The sequence below is a fragment of the Passer domesticus genome, chromosome 3 (genome assembly GCF_036417665.1).
Source record: "Passer domesticus isolate bPasDom1 chromosome 3, bPasDom1.hap1, whole genome shotgun sequence".
NCBI classification, from domain to species: domain Eukaryota; kingdom Metazoa; phylum Chordata; class Aves; order Passeriformes; family Passeridae; genus Passer; species Passer domesticus.
This window is the reverse complement of record NC_087476.1, coordinates 45805844-45826097: the sequence shown is the minus strand read 5'-3', so window position 1 is coordinate 45826097 and position 20254 is coordinate 45805844. Positions and strand designations below refer to the sequence as shown.

At 40.3% G+C, this 20254-nt stretch overlaps 2 protein-coding genes across 11 annotated transcripts in view; one reads left to right on the top strand and one right to left on the bottom strand.

The window, feature by feature from the left end:
- The window catches only part of FIG4 (FIG4 phosphoinositide 5-phosphatase), a 52078-nt gene extending 34508 nt beyond the window's left edge, over positions 1–17570 (bottom strand). For 2 of the 4 annotated variants that reach the window (XM_064412897.1, XM_064412900.1), the window contains exons 1-5: positions 17447–17570; positions 7316–7414; positions 6978–7101; positions 2451–2607; positions 1151–1201 (exon numbers count right to left, since the gene is read on the bottom strand). In XM_064412897.1, coding sequence (XP_064268967.1) covers positions 1151–1201; positions 2451–2607; positions 6978–7101; positions 7316–7414; positions 17447–17515 — 500 coding nt within the window. In that variant the 5' untranslated portion in view covers positions 17516–17570. Of the gene's footprint in view, positions 1–1150; positions 1202–2450; positions 2608–2941; positions 3031–4480; positions 4624–6977; positions 7102–7315; positions 7415–17446 lie in introns of those variants that run through there. The other 2 variants (XM_064412898.1, XM_064412899.1) reach the window with 2 other exon arrangements.
- Positions 17571–17787: 217 nt separating this feature from the next.
- Positions 17788–20254, top strand: part of AK9 (adenylate kinase 9) — a 60051-nt gene continuing 57584 nt past the window's right edge. For 2 of the 7 annotated variants that reach the window (XR_010358587.1, XM_064412890.1), the window contains exons 1-2: positions 18046–18183; positions 19130–19259. Coding sequence is in view for 5 of the 7 variants with exons in the window: in XM_064412890.1 (XP_064268960.1) it covers positions 19143–19259 (117 nt within the window). In the remaining 2 variants the exon portion in view is untranslated. Of the gene's footprint in view, positions 17804–17952; positions 18184–19129; positions 19260–20254 lie in introns of those variants that run through there. The other 5 variants (XM_064412891.1, XM_064412892.1, XM_064412894.1 and 2 more) reach the window with 5 other exon arrangements.

Genomic DNA, 20254 nt, shown 5'->3' with positions numbered 1-20254 from the left:
TTGGGAAGACCTCACTATGGCCTTCCAGTACTTTAAGAGGGCTTTTAAAAAAGGAGGGAGAGTAACTTTTTACATGAGCAGATGGTAATTAGACAAGGAGGAATGGTTTTAAACTAAAACTGGAGAGATTTCGGAGGAAATTCTGTACTGTGAGTGCAGTAGGACTGAAACTGGATGATCTGTAAGGTCCCTTCCAGCCCAAACCATTCTATGATTCATTTATGATAAATGTGTTTATTAGAGTCACATAAGAATATTCTCCTTTCCCATCTATGTAAAACCACAGAAACAGTACAAATTTGTCATCTCCAAGCAAAGGAGGTAGCAGGGAGAAATTGTATAGAATTAGAGCTGGGAGACAATGCATGGAAGAAAAACTCAGGTTTTACACTGCAAAAAATCTTTCACATGCCAAAGCATGAAACACACATAAAACTTGGATAAGTTTTATCTTCACAGATCCAGCTGAAAAAGCCTTCATTTTCCAGCCTTTTGGTAATTGCAAGAAAGACTTTTTTTTTTTTAAAGTCTTCAAATCTTCTAACTACTACTGCCAGGTTTATCACCACACTTCTCCCATTTTTGTCCCAAAAATACCACTTAATAGTATCTGGGACACAGAAACTTGTCTCAGCTATGGCATTCATGAAACAATAAACAAGAGAACTGCAGTGCCTAGAAATCCCTATGAAAGACATACCCCACACACAGTGTATCTTAAATGAGGACCTATTTCTCTACCTTTGCTCCTGAGTCAAGGCAAAGCTTTATTTATGGAAAATGAGATCAATAAAGTATAAATAACAAGACAAGCAATCCTCCTGAAACATAATACTTTTCCAAAGAGAGAACTTCTGCATAATCTGGCAAGGTTGAACATTCTGTAGAAACAGTAGTTACAGTGTCTACTTTTTTCCATGCCATTAATAGTTCTATATTTTTAACCTAATAGAGACTAAATTCCTGGCCAATTGATTAAAGGAGAAAGCAGGTTCAAAGTACACAAATGAAAATGGACAAGCAGCACGATCATGTGTCTTATTTCTACAGAATATCAACCTAAAAGTCTTGGGTATCAAAAACAAAATCTATAATCCTCTAGCAAGTGTAAGTGCACATATTTAAAAAAGGAATAGTAACTAATACCTACCTAAAATAGAAGTTGCTAGAGAGGTCCACATTTTGAAAGATTCTCAGATACCTGGCAAAATAATTCAAGTTGCAGGAAAAATTATTATTTTAATGAGACAGACTATAAGAGGTCATTCAGAGGAAAGAAATTACACACAAGTATTGATTCTTGCCCCATGTTCCCTTCCTATCTTACTGTAATTGTTTTGACAGGTAATTAAACTAGGATGTCAGCATATGGATTAAATAAATCAAATACCCTTTTTTAAAAAAACCCTGAAACTAATGTCTACTCATACACATACTCTGTTTCTTTATACAGTTGTAAAGTTGTGGCTCTATTTTCCACTTATGCACATCAACATTTTCAGGACTTAAAAAAGAAGACTCTCAAAAATACTACAAAAGAAATAAAATTTTTCCATTACTCCCAAATAAATGAACAAAATAAGAAATATCTAGTAAAATCTGTCATAGTCTTGGAAATTCCCAGAAGAAACCATTACATTGTCTATGGATAATACAGTGGCAGACACCATAAATATGTAGGTTAGATAACATGGTCTGCTGCACCCTAAGAGGAGAGACTGAGGTCTATGATCAATCCCACCTCAAAGTGGAAGCTTTTTTAATATTTACTACTGGTTTGGTTAATTACCTAACATCAATTTATCATAAATCATCACTTTCTGACTATTCACACTTAGTACAGACTGTTTACAGTTTACTGATACCAGCTGCCTTCTATTTCATAGAAGCAAAGTCACCCTACCCTGATAAAAACATAAAGGCTCAAACTTTTCTCTTACTAAAAAAGTCTCTGAAAAGAAAGAAGCTGTTAAACTTACCAGTGAATCTTTTCACCACCCTTTACAACTGCAACATTCACAAGATTCTGACAGCACAGAATAATTTAATAGTCTATTCAGCACCTCTTGAAGGCACAAAAGAGCTCTTCAGGTGAGATAAACATCATGCAAAAGCTACTAAATAAAGAACAGTGCCCTAAATTGTACAACCAATATTAGCATTACTTTGCCCTTGCAGGAACAATGCTTATATTAGACACTTCTTGGTGCAGATTTGCTAAACTTAGCTGTGACATTGAGATGTGGGAAATAAACTCTAGAAGCTATGACAGTTGTATTTATTCTCCAGGTTAGAGGCCACAGAACTTGTAGTCTATTTTCCAACCAACAAGATAAAATGGCTTGAATGACATACTAATACAAAAAACCCATGACTGAAGTTCCCAGTTGCAGTTCAACATTGTTTAGAAAATACTGAAAAAGTACACACTATTTACCAGCATTATTTACCTGGCCTCATCAGGATGACTGACTCTTACAGAGTCATTTGGAATGTAGATCATATTTGTATCTTCTATTTTATATATTGCATGACCTCCAATATCTGCCATTTTTCTTCTTTTTGTTATTAACACAATGTAATAGCCTTCTAAAAACCTGACAAAACCTGTTAAAACAGCATTACAATGTTTTTAGTTGCATATTTGTGTTTATTTGATAAAATATATTTAGCAAAACAGTCTCAGAATTGTCTCAAGACTTCAAAGAATTTTTATTTGTTTTGAATATTACATGCATATATATGTATATGTATATATATATACACATACACAGAATCTTAAAATTCACTACCATTAATCAATTAAATACATATTTTTTGCTCATTTCCCCTCCCACTGTGGGTATTTTTAATATTAGGTAGCAGAGTTAGGACACTGAAAATTTGGACTATGTTTCTGTCTACTTAACATACTTGTATTTGCTTTTGCCAGGACTCTCACCTGCCTCAGAGTGAGGCATACTCTATTTATTTCAGATGCTAAAGGTTAATTTTCCAGGGTAAGGAAGAATCCCAGACTTCAATTTTCTTGCCAGGTTCATGTACTCTCTGCTGGAAAGGGACATAGAACAGTGTCGTGGTTTGGCCCGGAAATGTGTTTTTGGAAAGGTCTAAGTCAGGCCAATCAGTGGCCAAATTCAAAATTGGCATGTGATATGGCCACTGAGGATCTGGATACGCCTCTGAGAACACACGGGGGTTAAAAGCAGGAGATTCCCAGAGAACTTCCTCTTTGGGAATCCGGTGTTGGTGAGTGGGGTCTGACCTCTCCCCTGCCCAGCTGCGTCTGGGTGGGGGAGGGGGAGGCCATGACAGGGAGGAGGCCGGGAGCCCCAAAAGGTGCAGAGGTGGAGGAGAACATGTAGGGGTTGATGAAAATTGAGATGTCTGGGCAGCCCTCTCCAGAGAGAGGGACAGAGATTGTGCTGACAACTCAGCCGGCCAGAAGCGGGGGATGAGTCGAGAGAAGGTGCCCGGCAGATGTGGGAGTCCTTGGGCAGGCAGAGTTGAAGATTTTAACCCCTTTGTAAATTAATAGAAACCTTACAAATACTGAATCCTCCTGAATCAGGATGAGGTGAGAGAGAGATGAGAGATGGGCAAGCGTGAGGAAAGCTGGAAGAGAGAAGAATCCTGAGTGGAAGAGATGATGGAGTGGCCTTGGGCTGGACTCTTTCTTGTATAGCCATGGACAGACCCGTGTTTTTTCCCTGTGACCCAGAAACTGTATTTAGGGGGAGGCAACACCCAGGAGTCAAGAGTGAAGCAGCGGCATGAACAGAGACGGCTGAAGGGGGTGTGAGATGCCCTCTGTCTCCACGGAGAGGAAGATCTCTGTTCATGAGGCCCCTCGGCCCCAGGGGGTGGAATGTGGGGGGGACTGGTGTCCCGAAGTTGAGACTGTTCATGAAGCCCCTCGGCCCCAGGGGGTGAAATTTGGGGGGGACTGGTGTCCCAAGAGTTGAAAGACTGCTGCTTCTGGAAGTGGGTGAAGCATCTTTAAACGGGGAGCCCTAAAAGCAGTCCTGGCCCGTGTCCAGTGGTAAGAGCACTGGACACGGGGGGGAGAAGTCACGAAGGCCGATGTTCTTTGGGTAAGGCCATAGATGACACGGAAGCACAGGAGGTTTCAATTGTGCTTCCGGGGGAGGCCCATGAGGCAAGGGGGGACTCCTCTCTCCCTGATGGATTTGAGGGTTGATAATTTGAGGGGTGGTGGATCTCTGGAGAAAAGGGAGGCGGAAGAGGAAGGTATCTGGAAGGTTTTCATTCTTAGCTTGGTATGTGTTCCTTTTTAGATTTGTAATAAATAAAGTGTTGTGTTTTTTCCCTCCATCCCTGAATGAGAGCCTGCTTTGTTCTGTTCCCGGGTCACATCTCACAGCCACCATTTTGAAAATATACCCTTCATGGGGGCCCTGGCATTGTGCCAGGGTCAAACCATGACAAACAGCAAAAGGCTTTGTGGGTAAAACAACACCTTTGTGCTCTCTCTCCTTAACTGAATTCCTGGAACTGAATTCCTTGACTAGAGCAGCATCTCCCCCCAAACCAGCCATTCAGAGTATCAGGGGTACTCCTTTTTTTCCTGTTTCCACTCTCAGATATCAACACTTGACCCTGCTGAAACACAGAAGGCTAAGAAGGTAAAACAGGCAGTGTGTGGTTTTATTGCCTATAAAAAAGCTGGCTTCTGAAGCCTCCACTCTCATTCCCTGCAGGCCATAGCCATGCTTCTTCAAGGAGTGCCTCCTTTGGATACTTCTATTATATATGATTGGGGAAAAGTGTAACAAACCTTTAATACAACACAAACATAGAAGTTCAAATGAAAAATAAAAATACATAACAACCCTTGAACTCAAATACAGTATAATACAGCAATAATATGCTTTAATAAGGAATACATTATATTAATTAGCTACTGGAGATAGCTGCTCTGATAGGTTGCTGAGATTTTGAAACTCACTACTATAACAAATAAATAAACCATAAATAAATTAAATTGGGGAGGGAGGTGACAATGATGATGACATGATACAAATGGACCCTCACAATTCATAGTTCTACTTGTATTTATACTCAGTTCTTGTAGCTTTGCAGTACAAAGTAAAGAAGGATGAGGAGAGCATACATTTTCCTCCCTGTCACTGTTGGAGGCTGCAACGTGATCGAATGAACTGCAATCTTTTCTTCCACCTTATTAGCCCCCCTTGGAAAAGTGCTTTCACCTGCACAAAGACAGGAGGCCCTGCTGACAATAAGAAACAAACCTTCCATTTGAAGCAGACTATTGAATTTCAGATGTTAAATAGTAGTCACAGTTCTTCCTGTATCCTCCAGATACTAAAATCACTTATGTGAACCGTCTCTGTCCTTTGAATTTCAGCAAACATTTTACCAAAGCCTGATAAGGAACTGAGCCTTTCTCCCTGGCCTGGTTCCCTCCCTTTAAAAGCAATTTCCACTTTTAAACACTACACAATAAACCAGAACTCAGCCTATCACCATCCCCATGCTGAGTGCACTCAATGTACTGCATCTGGTTAATGAAATAACTAGAGGACAGAACAAAGTTGTTCTTTACAATTTCATAAAAAAATAGCCCCGTTCTCAGCCCTGACCTGAGCCAGGAGGCAGAAATAAACAACTAGTTGCATTCCTTCAAATTACATGTTTATACAGTTATGGTCTGAATCATGTAATCTGGAAGTATATTACCTGACAGAGAGCCAGTTACTTCTAAAGAGTCATCTAGAAATACATATACCATATCTGTTAACCAATACATTTGTGCAGCTAAAGAATAGAAACTCTCCTGTTATGAACAGTATCTATAAACAGGCATACAACTGGGATGCAGAATTTCAACTGACTGCAACCACTTTTCAAATATTTATCACATATTTAGACAGTGAGCACTGATGGCTTGTGCAAAAAAAAACAACCCAGTGCTGCAAGGCTGTTAGCAGCTCCTTTAGGTTTACCCATATTATGAATACTCTTAAATCAGTAAGAAACATAAATATCATCTGAGGAATTTCTGAAAAGCTGGATGCACTGATGAGTTCCAAAATGCTTCAAAGGCAAAGAGAATGAAGAATAAAGTTTGCTTAATTTGCCACTTTGGATTAATAGAATTTTTAGAATAGAAATAGAATAGAATATGTTTTGACTTATATGCAAAATTTAGAAGCATCCATCCTTTAAAGTAATTGCATTCTCCACTTTCTCTGCAGCTTTGGCTTTAGATGTCCAGGTGTATATTGACTCTAATAAACCACAAAGTATTCTTGAGAGCTGTCACAGCACATATTAACATATACTTTAGAGACATCAGCCATCAATATACTGTCCTTAGTATCAGACAATAGGCAGGAAAATAGTGACTTTCAGATGAAGTTAGAAGTTGTTAAATCCTTGAAGCAATGCTTGAGGATTATGGACAGCTGAGCAGCACTTTAAAATTCAGCTGAAATACCAGTCAGTTACACTTGCTCAAACATGAAAAATAAATCTTTAAATATGTCACTGCAAAAAGTTAACTGAAAGTTATCTTTCTGAATAGTGTGTGATAAAGAAATGTAGCCTAATAAAGAATGTTGACTTTAATTTTCTTTTTAAAAAGCATTCTGTGAGCTCTGGAATTCAGGAACCAGGTTCCACATGATTTGTATTCTAAGATCAGCTGAGTTTGGTAGAATCTTCAACAAAGTTTCTATAGTTTGGCAATTTCCTACATGTGTCCCCTTAGTGACAAAGACTGATTACAGCACAGCTTTCACTCCTGTACTGACCATCTGTTTTAAAAAAAATACACAGAACCTTACTTATCTTTGAGCATGACAAATTTCTAAATCCTTTTTAGTTTCATAAATAAATAAAATCAGGGGAGACAGAAAGATATACAACATGACACAATACACCTCACCTCCCAGGAAAACAAAAGATTTGATAAAATCAATCAGAACACTTACCTACTATACCAAAAGCAGAGACAGCTCGAGATAACCCAGAAGAGCCCTTCTGCCCCATCTTTGTTCTGTTCCCCAGGTCTAAACGACCAAGAAGTTCCCTCACCTCTTGTTGTGTATAAACATGCTTTAAAAGAAAAAGTCACAGAAGTTACTGTTTTGGTAGCTAAATGTTATTTCATGTCAGAGTATAAAAGAATTTGCTTAATTTGTGAAATATACAATAAACCAAAGGCCTGCTCTACATTCTTTCTTTCCCATTTCAGTGCTACCAACAAGTAACCAGCATTATTTGAAACAACTGGGAAAAAAGCCCAGCAACTCAATACAGAGGCACCTACCTTATCATCAATTATAACCAAATCCTTTGGTTCAGTGCGATCTATTTTCAAAACACGGTATTTGGTTTCTGCAGGATTACTTCCAACCAGAAAATACCGCTACACAAAAGAAAACCAACAAAACCAGTCAGAATATTAAACAAGTATAGCAACCAAAACAGTGTAACTTAAGACATCAGCAATGCCATTTACATTTTGCCTAGACTAGATCCACTACTACTAACATCAAGTATGCAATGTTCCATATGGACTGTTAATGAACTGTTCTAGACATGTATCTTAGGAAGTATATTTGTATACAGCCAACCTCTACAACTTACAAGACCTCTCTCCTTTTTACAAGCAGGGAAAAAAAATTAAAATCAAAGGCTAAAGCCTGTTTAGAGAAGACAAACTGTAACTTATACCAGGTACTGTCCAAGCACACCCTGCCCCAGCCATTACTGTGTTTTCACTTGCTCTGTAAAATTTATCAGAAGCTTATACATGAGTTTTTCACTTTTCATGATCTAAAACTTCTGTTGCTATATTGTACTCCTTTGCTATTTCCGTCAATTAGTATTTCCTGATCCACACTAAACACTGCAAAATTTTAAGTACTTCAGTACTGCAAGTTTTCTTCCATTTTTATTTATCTTTGTTATGCTATTCTTCTCAACAATGTTCTTGCACAAAACTAAAATGTTCTCGTTAACAATACGACTGATAAAAAAAAACATTAGCTTTAATTCACATTTAAACTATGAAAGAATGACCACAGATAAACATATAGTGTGTTCATTTTTCATGTAAGGAGATCAAACTATAAATTAGTTTCTACATTTAGAGGAATTAACAATAAGCACAGGTTGCAGGACTGACTTGCTAAAAGTAGCTCTCATTTTTTCTAATTCATTTAATCAGTGTGGTGCTATCACAGCAAGGTGGAACTCATTAATAATGCTCAACCTAGTAGGAAAGCATGGCAAATTCACATGGATCTATGCAGTCAGCCCTTAACTCTAAGAGTCACATGGATTTAAGATGTGGGAAAATAAATCAATAATCATATTCATACAAACCCCACAATTTCATAATTTATACCATTTAGATATTAAGAAACATCTTTACTCTCAAAATATTTAAGGTGAAAAAAGAACTTAAAGAACTCTTCAGTTTCCTTGAATTCACAAAAGCATATAAATATTCAGCAAGCTCTAAACAGGAAAAAACCTTTAACTTTAAAAGCCACAAAAGGAAACTGCACCAACTTCTGGCTCCACCTTGTACACTGACATTACTGTGGTAACTGAGTGATAAATTTTGCTGTTCACTCCCAAATGACAGTAAGAAGGCTCTTCAAATTCACATGCCATCACAACACTCCCTCACTGAAGCCTTTGAGGCAGTACTTTGGCACAGGAAAGCGTTTCCTACAGGGTTTTTTCCAGCAGTGATGTCCTGCAGTGCACAGCCCAGGCTCCCCAGCCTGGCCTCCTCAGAGCAGCCTCTGCAGGGGATCCCTTAGTGCCAAGCTTTTGCTTCCCAGGAGGGAAATTACAGGGACAGCACATGGCACCAAACGGTACAGCTCCTCTGCTGCTATCACCCACCATCAGCAAGAAACACCACACCACCAAGACAGACACTTGCTTTGACCATGCCATTATACCATTGTTTTCTTATGCAGCAAAGGTGAATAGGCAGAGGGAAATATATTCATTTGTTATACTCAGATGATAAGCTAATACGCATTTCAGGAGTGGAGCTTCTTTATTTGCAGAAAACTTAGTAAATTAAAGGTAAACAATTTTAAATATTCCATAATACTGCAGTACAGCACAGTGATGTCCCACTATGTCCAGCTCACTAAATGAGTGCAACTTCTTCCCAAAGTGACACCTATGGTTACCAACAAATAATACTGAATAAAAATAGAAGAGCAAAACTCTAAAGTGCTTGTCCTAATGGCAGTTTGGACCATAGAGCACATTTAAAGTTGGAACACACATGGGGAGGGGGAGAGAGAGGGAGATGGATATAGAGTTGTAAATGCTGTTTCTAAGGAAGTTCAGCTGGATACTTCTCCATTATCATTTTAATTAAACAATAAAAAGTAAAGAAGTGCTATGAGGAATGCATCACTCACATCACCTTGGCAGCTGCAATAGAGGGCTGTGCACAGCTACAGGGCCAGCATTAGGTGCTGCTGCTTAGAACAGCAGCAGCAACATCAGATTAGATGAGGAATAATTGTACCTGTAGACAGTGGAAGCAACCCCCATAATGAATGGTACTTAACAGGCTCTCTGAAGTCATTTAAAGACTAATTTACGGGGCTTAAGCTGGAGAGCCAGACTGGGTAATGCATTAAGGAAAGTCACTTGAGAGCAGCATCAAAAGTCAGCATCAATGGACTTAAAGTAAGGCAGGCAATGAGAAATCTCTATTTAGCAAATGGGCATGTTACCCACTGCATGTCAGAGGATATTCTTGTGGAAGTAATAAAGGAAACTTCTGCAAAAACATCTGAATTTGGGTTAGTGTTCAAAACTAGGATCCCAAAACGAAACCTCTGCTTGGGAAGTTTTCAGGACTGGCTAACAACCACAGAATTACTTGAAAAACAGCCTGATAAGCCCACTCGTATTCAACCTTCATGATCTGAAAGAAAAACAAAGATTGTATGAAAACTAATGATGCAAAAAAATACACAAAAAAGACACTTCAACATTAGCTGTTTCTGCTACCTAATTTATGCATCTAATGAATAAGTAAGTCTGTCTTCCTGGATGACACATAGCAGAAATAAAACCATATCAGTGACATGTGCCACAATTATATTTCTCATCACATGAATACTAAGAAATCATAAAGAAAAACACCAAATCAGCACAATACTGAGCATATAACAGCAAATAAATTTCTATGGTTGTAATATAATTGTAAAATTAATCAAAGCTAAAATGTGCTGAAGTGTTTACAACTCTTTTGCTTAACAGAAATTATTGCAATAAAAAAAGAGCAAAAGCTACGGAAAACTTTCTGGAGTGTTTATGCTTATTACTTCATTCTGTTTATTACTATGTTGAACAGAATAACTTCAAGCGTTTCCCAAGTGTCTCAAACAATTCCACTCCACAACACAGCCAGTGCATTTAGATAAACAGGCAACTTTGACCAACAAAGTACTTTTTCCAGAGAAAAAAACTGCAGCAGAAACTGCCGGCTCCCTCACCCTGCTCTGGCCAGAGCCCTCCAACCACACCTGAGGTGACCCATGCTGCTTCCAGGTTTACTGTGCCCCTGGCCTTTGCTGAAATTCGTTAACAAGCACACTTTACCAACTATGGCAACACACCAGGCAGCTACAAGAGCTGGACTGAAGCTTAATTTATTGCACAATTATCACTAAGCAACCACAAGATAGGAACAGCATTAGTCATTTCCACCTGGGACTGAGTTTTAACCAAAGCAATCTAATTGAAAGGCTTTACACCATCTTTTATCAATCTTTTGATTTAGCTAAAGCAAGCAAAACAGCTTCTTCTAAAAGACGTTGAAAAAAATTAAAAATACTTATTGAAATTTGTTGGTTTTTAATGGCAGAATAATAGTTCTGAAATCAAACATTCTGCTTACTTTTTTCTTCCTTTTTTTTCTTTAAGATTGCTTCTTAGAACTCCGAGCCTCTAACTATGATTTACTTCTTTGTATAGACTAATTATGATTAAGAAATGCTAGCACAGCAAAAAACTTTTTCAATCCTCAGTTAAAAAGCTACAAAGAGCTTAATCAGCAGGGAAAAAAAGTGCAAAAATACACTCTAAGTTGAAAAATAGCCAGTGCACTAATACAGCCAATTTTCAAATCTTCAAATGGCATTAAGAAAACACTAATGATCTTAGACAAAAAGCTTGCAAACAATACCTGTTGAGACCATGGATGTGTCTAGAAACACAAAGCCCAGAAGTGGGTTCACCATGGCCATCTTCCAGATCCCTACCCAGCTGCTCTCTCCTCAACAGGACAGGCACAAAAAATAAGATGGAAAAGGTGATGGGGTCAGGACAGAAAGACTGCTTAACACTTAACATTACAGGCAAAACAGACTTGACCTGGGGAGAACATATGTTATTTACTGACAATTAAAACAGAATCATGGTATAATTACACCTCATTGTAAAAACTCTACTCTGCTCTTTCTTTGTACAGGACCTAGAGTAAGTCTGGAAGTGTCTGTCTTTCTTCTCTCGTAGAAACTGGCAGAATGATAAGAAGAAAGGAAGACATGAAAAGGCACAAAGAGAGGTACCTGGAAAAGCGAAGCTGTCTGCTTCCTGTAATCTGTTGAAACTCTTCAAAACAAGTTCCTTCAACAGGAGAAATTTTAAGAACATATGTTGCCAAGCACCACTCCCTGGTCATGTAGGAATGAGTATCCATTCTGCATCTTACAAGCCACACAATTTCCTTTTGTCCCAAGGCAACCAAAGGTTTTTGGTCCCAATCAGGACTTTTCTCTTGATAGTCCATTGAAGGATTCCTCCAGATTCTCCCTTCCAATTCTAAATGAAATCTATTAATTATCTATCTATACATTTTTCTTTAGCCAAATACTTATTTGCTCTTTAGCTGCAATACTCTCATAAAAATAAGTAACTGGATGCCTATTCAGCAGTCACTTTAATAGACTAAAGTCTTGCTGTCCCTTTATTCCTCTCAAGACATTGCCAGCGTGTATGTTACCTCACCAGACCTTCAATGGAACTATTCCTATGTGAATTCTTGTTTCCTAGATGAATATGGACTGTAAATCTACACAATATACCATACAAGATTTTATTCTAGAGATACATTGGTATTTTTCATTAATGACCATACCACAAATAACCATGTCTCTTTTTCAGAGCTGTAATTCATCAGCAGCTCAACCTTTCCACTCCTTCAGATCAAACACCCAGATTCTCCTTCTCCTCTGCTGCTTCTGAATTGAGTAACTCTCAGTAAACTTTCATTGGTGTGTAATCTATTGTAAGATGCATGAACTTTTATAGTACACCATTATACTTCAAATTATTTCTTTTATCTACTCCTGAGGATCATCATAATTTCTTGCTTTATTGTGCTCTGATTATCCTAAATACTTACAATACCTTAAAAGACTAATCAGAGCTGGTCCCCGTTTTGAGCTAATAACATTAATGAAAATGCTTAAGTACATCAGTCCTAAAAACATTACTTGAAAAAAATCATCCCTATCAGATGATTCTTCATTCACTCCACACTAATTTATCTACTAATTTCTCTACTAAGCTTCTTCCTTCTCTAACAGAGATTTTCCTTGTGGCACTGTATCTCAATAGAGGATTTGATTTAAATACATAAGGCCATCTAATTTTTAGATTAAAATGTGCAATACAACCAGGTTAATCTGACAGCATCTTCCTTAGACTGTGTTTTATGTCATTTGCCTGAATTTGCAATTACTTTCCTATATGCAGGACTTCAGAATGGATTAAATATTCCATTTGTCATATTCCAGTCACAGCACTACCCTTGACTTGAGTGACTTGAAAATATTCAGAGTAATTTCACTGGTTAGTATCTTTATTTTTACCTCAACACTGATTGATCCCTTTTTCATAACCTTACTCTTGTTACTCACTTTCTCTTCATTCCTTGTTCAGTACATTCATGCTCAAAGTAAATTTCTACTTTAAACAGAGAATAATATTTATTTCGTTTTTAGGGTCATAACAAACTCAGTTTTAATAATAAAAATTTGTAATAGAAAGTGCCTATTTTTATTCATCCTTTGGTACATTAAAATAAATACAATTTTTTTCCATGGAATCATTACCTTTAAATACACCAGTTTGTAATCATTTATCCACAACCCTCCCATCCAGAAAGGTGGATTCCAAAACTCAATCTGTATGTGTATTTCTCTCCTGTTGCTCTAGTGATCATATAATCACACCCAGGACAACACAGAACAAAAGAAATAAAACCCATGTTGCCAGAACTTAGGCAGACATTTGTAGGTACATCTCTCACATCAGTTGGGATATATCCACTTTTGAACTTTAGTTTTGTTCTGCCTGAATAGCACATATCCTTCAAAACCTGTGGTGTTCCCATCACCGCCATGCCACCAGCCATCTGCCCTCTTCATAAATGCTCTCAGAGCCCACGTCAGTAGATCAATTTCCTCTACTTTACAGCCATAAATCCAGCAGTATGGCAAGACAGTTAAGACAGAAACTCAAGAAGACAGTGTCTTCTTGAGTTGCCCAAAACTCCCTCTCATCCCAACTCCATGCTCTGCTCCACTACATCAGCATCACTCCAGGAACACCAATACATAGGGAACAGGAGAGTCAGCTGAAAGGAGCTGTCTTCTGCTAATGAAACTGTTCCAGAGAGAACACATTCCACAGCTACTTCTAGCCAGAAAATGATGATAGCTAGTGGTTGCCCAGTAGGCTGTTTACTCTTTCAACATTTTTGAATGTGTCAGATACCCATCTATATCAATCAGTGCACTTCATAATTCAGGAAAAATTCTATAGCTTTTTCTGTGAAATCATATTCTATATTAAAGTTTCTCCAAATTGACCACAGATTAACTTCAACATTAAATATGCAAACTTTGGAGATTTTAATACAAAAATCTTTACACTGTTATTATTAGAATAAACAACATTTAAAATAAAACAAATGCCCATAGTTTTCTCTGGTGAATAAAAGGCAAAATATCTACAAGTAATTATGCCAGTCACTTTTCTTAATAAGCTTGTGCAAGTCATTTGGATATTGTGAAGATGGAGACTGTAAAAGAACCTGACTAGAATAAAATATTATTAATTAAGCCTCATAATATACTGAAAGATAGGCAAGTGATATGACTTTATAAAGACAACACAAATTGTCTTGTTCAATGCCACGTTGCCTCAGGGGAATGACAATTTCCAGTGAACTAGCCTACAGCTTTCAGGTGGGCTTCATCTGGGGGAAACACAAAAGTTCCATCTTCTCCTGCAGAAGAGAGGAAAATATCTTTTGGTTTTTATTAGTCATAGAGCTCAAATATCTTTAGTGCCCTCTGGTGTGCATTTCAGTGATCAATATATGTATAAAGGAAAGATAATTGGCATTGATCTGAATAAAAGCTTCAGTTCATCTTTCTGACTACTTCTCAACAAGCTTTCAACTTCCTAGGACAAGCAGGAGATACAGTTAACATCTCCATGGCATTTATTGACCCAAAGCATGAGCTGGAAAGGCAGATTTCAGCAACTACCCTAAATATAAACATTAATAGAAAATATAGAATTTTGCTCTCTGTTAATTCAATTGACGCTGTGAATTCAGTTCTCCTCACCTCTTGCAGTCTCTCATTTGACTCCAATAACAGCACCAGAGCCTCTCCTCTTTGACTCCAATAACACTATTGTATTTTTATCTAAAAAGAAACCCTCTCTAAACCATTTCCACTTTTTCCACTTCCTTGTCCATTTCATCTCTTCCTGCTTCAACACAGGATTTTACAGGAATTAGCTCTATGACCAGTGTAAGCATCGTTTCTCCCACTGCTGACAACTTAAATAATTCCTTCTTTACACCAGAAATGTTAGGATGCAGTCTCATGTTAGCCTGTATTTGACACAACTCCAAATTCCACACGCTGGATCTAACAAGTCTATGGCCTTAGGGAAATCAGAAGAGCACCTGAAACAGGAGAAAGCTGTTCATTTTTATTTTTGGATGATGCTTATGCTGTACAAGTGACTGTCACAGCTGGCAACTGCATGATTGTGAGATCTCATGCAAAGGAGATGGCATGAGGGACACCTCGGGGAGAAGTTTGTCAGCAGCACAACACGACACTGAATGAGCTGTAACAGCGACTGATCAAACCAGAAGGCCAATTTTGGGCTCCCCAGTACAAGACAGACATTGATATAGCAGAGTGATTCCAGCAGAGAGCTCTCCAGATGATCCACAGGACAGAGCACAGGGTGTGCTGGCAGAGGCTGAGAGAACTGGGTTTAGGTTTGTTCAGCCTTCAGAAAGCTTTGGCAGCATCCTGCTGCTGTCTAAAACCACGTAACAGGAAAGTGTAGCTAAGAGAGACAAACTCTTGCAAGCAGCCTGCAGAGGCTGTAAAAGCAATATTCAAAACTCAGCTGCACACAACCCTGAGCATTATGCATGTTGAAGCTGCTTTGAGCAGGGGTCTCAACTTGGTGTTCTCTGGAAGTCCCTTCTAACATCCCTTAGTCCAGGCATTTATTAAGTGCAGCAAGTCTTTTCAAATAATTATACCAAAATGACTCCTACTGGATTTTTTCTTTTGAAAAAAATTACCAGAATTCGAATATCAAACTACAAAGTGTTTAAATTTGTACCTTTTAGTAAGAACAAAAACTTACTACTCAGGGGAAAAAAAAATCCATTTTCATCACTCACAAGAAGTGACTGAAGTAACAGCTTTGAGATGCCCTTGCTCAGCTGAGACATTCCAAACAGCACATGCTCATCCACACACCACTGCCTTTCACAGCTGATGAAAACCATCTCGCCTCCTGGAGCGACCAGGACTGCTGGATCTGCCCCTCACTGAATTCTGAACAAAGCACAGCATGGACAAACCCATCCATCCAGCACTGCCCAGATGTAAAAGTCTGTGGCTCCTGAAATGCCAGCAGCAGCTGGAGAGGCCCAGAGGATGGCAGACAGCTGACAGAACTGCAAAGCACAATATTTGCCCTGCACACAGCACGTTGTCTCTCAGCAACAGAGAGAAGCAGGCCAGGTATCCACACATGCCAGTCACTAGAAGCCAAATCTCAGCTGACTGAGATGTAGCATGAGTTGTGAGCCAAGAACAGCTAAACTGAGTAATACAGGACCTGATTCAGAAACCACATTTGCCCGGTGCCCTGCTCATGTATAACAATAATGTAGCTGAAAATAGAACAAAAAGTAGCATTTACCAGCGACAATGAGAAAGATAAATAAGGTAGCTTTCAAAATTCATTTAGGCATAAGTAAAAGGTAACACTTTGAAAAGACTTTCTGGAGTGTAACCTTCATTTTTAAAATTTACTTGCAAAAATAACTCTGCACAGACTTTAATCTGTGTCTGTTTCATAGGCTGTTCAGTGGGGAATTATGACAAAAGCACAAATCTGCTTCAGACAGAAGCAGAGCTGGAAGTCAGATTTCTATTTATACTGAGATCATTCTTTCATCTGTGACATTTTGGGAAGCTTCCAAGGGGCTTCAGTGCATAAATTATCTTTGTGTTAACAGTACAGGTAACAGCTGAACTTCAAACTAAACCTAACTTGCATTTAGAGCCATGGTACATAAACCTTTTAAAAACTACCTCAAGCGAAGAAACCAACATACTATGAAACACAAAGAAATCTGATTGGGAGCTAAGGAATGGTAAACACGGTGGTATTTACACCAAGAACAGGCTTCTGACTCACACTGTGCTCATCACATGGCTAAAGCAGCAATAACCACTCCAACCTCCAATCCACTTTTTTTTGCCCACGATAAAAAAGTACTGTGAACAACACATCCCTATAGTTTCTGCAACAGGATGTAAGGAATGCTGAAAATCTTCAAGAGCTTACTTCCAGAGGTCAGACTGAAAACTCTGGGAACTGTTTCACCAGTCATTCAGACAACGAGGACTGAAGTGTGCCACAAACAGCAAACAGGTCGGTGCAGCCATTCTTAATTCAAATATTAATTCCGGACACCTTCAGCTGTCCAGTTTGAAGTGCCCTGCTCTCCTGGCAGTGTGGCAGCAGCCACAGGACACAAGAAGCAGGGGCCCAGCCTTCATCCCCACAGCCCGGCCCTGCGCTGACCTGCCCTCAACCTGCCTTGGCTCCGCTTAAGCCACGAGGCAGAGACACAGCGACAACAAGAACTTTTAAAACCTTCTTTTCCCCAGTTCTTGGCATGTTTTGAGTGTGTGACCAAAAAGAACCAGATCCCAACATATGAAAAGAAAGGCAAGGCGTAGTTTTTGACAAGCTGCAACCCAGCCGAGCCAACACGCCGGGGGTGCCGGGACATCGCCCCGCGCGGGGCGGCGGCGGCGGCGGCGGGGGGGACGCTACTTACAGCCCTGGTCTCGTACAGCACCAGCTTCTGCACGGAGCTGATCAGGGGGGCGGCGGCCGCCACCGGCATGGCGGGGGCTGCCCGGGAGCAGCGGGAGCCGGGGGAGGAACACTCCGCGGCTGAGCGGGGAGCCTCCGCCGGCACCGCGGCAACCCGGAAGTGCCGGCGCGCCAACGCGCAGGCGCGCCCACCGCGGGCCGCCAGAGCGCGCCTGCGCCGCGTCACGCGCGGCCTCTCGGCAACGACGGCCGGGGGGGACGGCGGCAGCAGCGGGACACCGGGGGAACCGGGGCGGGCGAGGCGGAGGCGGTGTCGCATCCGCACTCGCTGCTCCCGCCGGGAACCGCTCCCCACGGGGTGAGCGCGGTCAGCACCAGGAACAGCTCCGCAGCCCCGCCCACGCCCCGTGTGGGGCGGGGCCTCTGTCCCTCCCTCCCTCAGGGGCGGGGCCTCTGCCTGTCCCTCCCTCAGGGGCGGGGCCTCTGCCTGTCCCTCCCTCAGGGGCGGGGCGCGGCCGTTGCCCGGGCAGCGGGGCCGCGCAGAGCGGTGGCGGCAGCGGGGGCGCGCACGGCGGGGTTGCTGCCGGGATTTCGTCCTGGGTAGGGGGCTCTGTGTATGTGTGTGTCCGGTTTAATCCTTTGCTTTGGTTGTGGTGGTTTTTGTGAATTAGGAGATTGGCCCTTGTGAAGGTTTGGGAGCGAGCGAGACCGCTGGGAACGGCGGGTAAAGCTCAGCCGGTGAGTTTCTGTCGGGGCAGTGGGGAGTTGGTTCGCATCTAGGGCTTTTTTCTTTTTTTAATATTAAAATGTTTAATGCAAGAGCGTCTGAGCATTTGGGTTTGATGTTTCAAGACAAACTTTTTCAGATTCTCATCCTGAAGTAGATGCTTTTGGTTGAATTTTTTTTATTTAATGTTAAACTGACTGGGCGTTGTGTGGGGCTGTGCTGGGTTGGGTGGTTCTATGTGGGTTTTGCTGGGGCTGTGACACTGAAGTGTCCCCTTAAAGACAGTGGGGTTTTGTTGTGCCTTTTTCAAACAAACTTCAGCAGGCTCCTCATGTTTTGGCCTCCGTTTTTGTTTGAAAGGCCCACACAAATTTTCCTCCAACTTATCTTAATTAGAAATTGGTTTAGGTTTTAATTTGTTGTGCAGCACTGGACTTGCTACTGCCTGCATTCCTGGAAGAGCTGGGATTTGTGAAGAGGATGGTGGAAGAGATGAAGAACTGTGATTTAATTCTGCGGAGTCTTATTTGTGTACCTGCCTGTGTGGACACAGAGAGTAGTTCCCTTGACCATGACAGGGCCCTTCTGTGTCTGAAGCACAAAACCAAAGGTCTTGGCAGGCCCATGGCCCATTTCAGGGACCAGAGAGAAGTCACAATGGTGTGGTAATTGGAGCAGGAAGGAATGATCAACAAAACAACTAAACAAAAGCAACAAGCAATATGAGACTCATATACAGCTGGTGATCAGGGGTTGTTCCAACAGTCCTTTGTTTTTCATAAGTGGATTTTTCTCTCATTTGATGGGTGCATTGTGTATGTTCTGTAAATGCTTTTTCTTCTTACAAAAACTTTCTTTTTTACAAATCCATTTACCTTGTAATTCACTTCCATTCTAAGGTCATTTTATGCGCATGTAACTACTGTACTTTATAACAAATTCTTTTTTTCCTTCTAGCATTAGAAAACACATGGCTTCACAAGAGGAAAAACAAGCTCAGCCCTTTACAGACATCTTTGATGAAGATGAAGCTGAAAGATCTTTTCTGTTGTCCAAGCCCGCTTGCTTAATTGTCTTTGGAAAGCCAGTAAGATGTCTGATAGAAGGATTTTTGTCAGATATTCTGCTAACAATTTTACTTTTCCTTTCAAAACATTAGTTTACTAGTGCTACCAAAAGGGTCAAATACCTGCTTTTTGGATTTTGCCACTCTTCAAATCCTGCAGAGGATGGCAAAAATTCTGGTCTCATTTCATGAGACCAAATTTTGCCTTCAGTCAGTTGTGGTTAAAAATTGACTGAAGGCAAAATTATTATTCTACTTAAAAGTTACACATTGCTCAAAATATTTTTTTCTCTTTTGGCATTGGCAACTGGATCGTTTTTATTTTTGTAGTGGTTTAACCCCAGTCAGCAAGCAAACCCCACACAGCCTTTTGCTCACTCACTCACCCTGGTGGGGTGGGACAGAGAATCAGAAGGGTAAAAAGGGATGAAATGCATGGGTTGACAAAAGCCATGCACATGAGGAAATCAAAACAAGGAATTCATTCACTACTTCTATGGGCAGGCAGATGTTCAGCCATCCCCAGGAACCAGGGCTCCATCACACTTCATGGTGACTTGGGAAGATAAATGCTGTCACTCCAAAAGTACTTCCCTTTCCTTCTCTTTCCCAGCTTTATATGCTGAGCATGACACCATGTGCTTTGGAATATCCTTGTGTGTCAGTCAGAGTCATCTGTCCCAGCTGTGTTCCCTCCCAGCCTCCCTCCACCCTCATTTTCTTCCCCAGTGTGGCAGTATGGAAAGCAGGAGAGGCCTTGGCTCTGTGTAAGCCCTGCTCAGCAGTAACAGAAACATCTCTGTATTACCAACACTTTTTTCAGCACAAATCCAAATCACAGCCCACACTAGCTACTGTGAAAAAGTTAACTCTACCCCAGCCAAAACCAGAACAATGCTGTTAAAATATTTTATTTTTTAAAATAAACTTGACATATTAAAGACATAATTTGGTGTAAAAGAACCTTCACATCAATGTACTCACAGACATTCAATGAGACATTACAGAGCTTAATA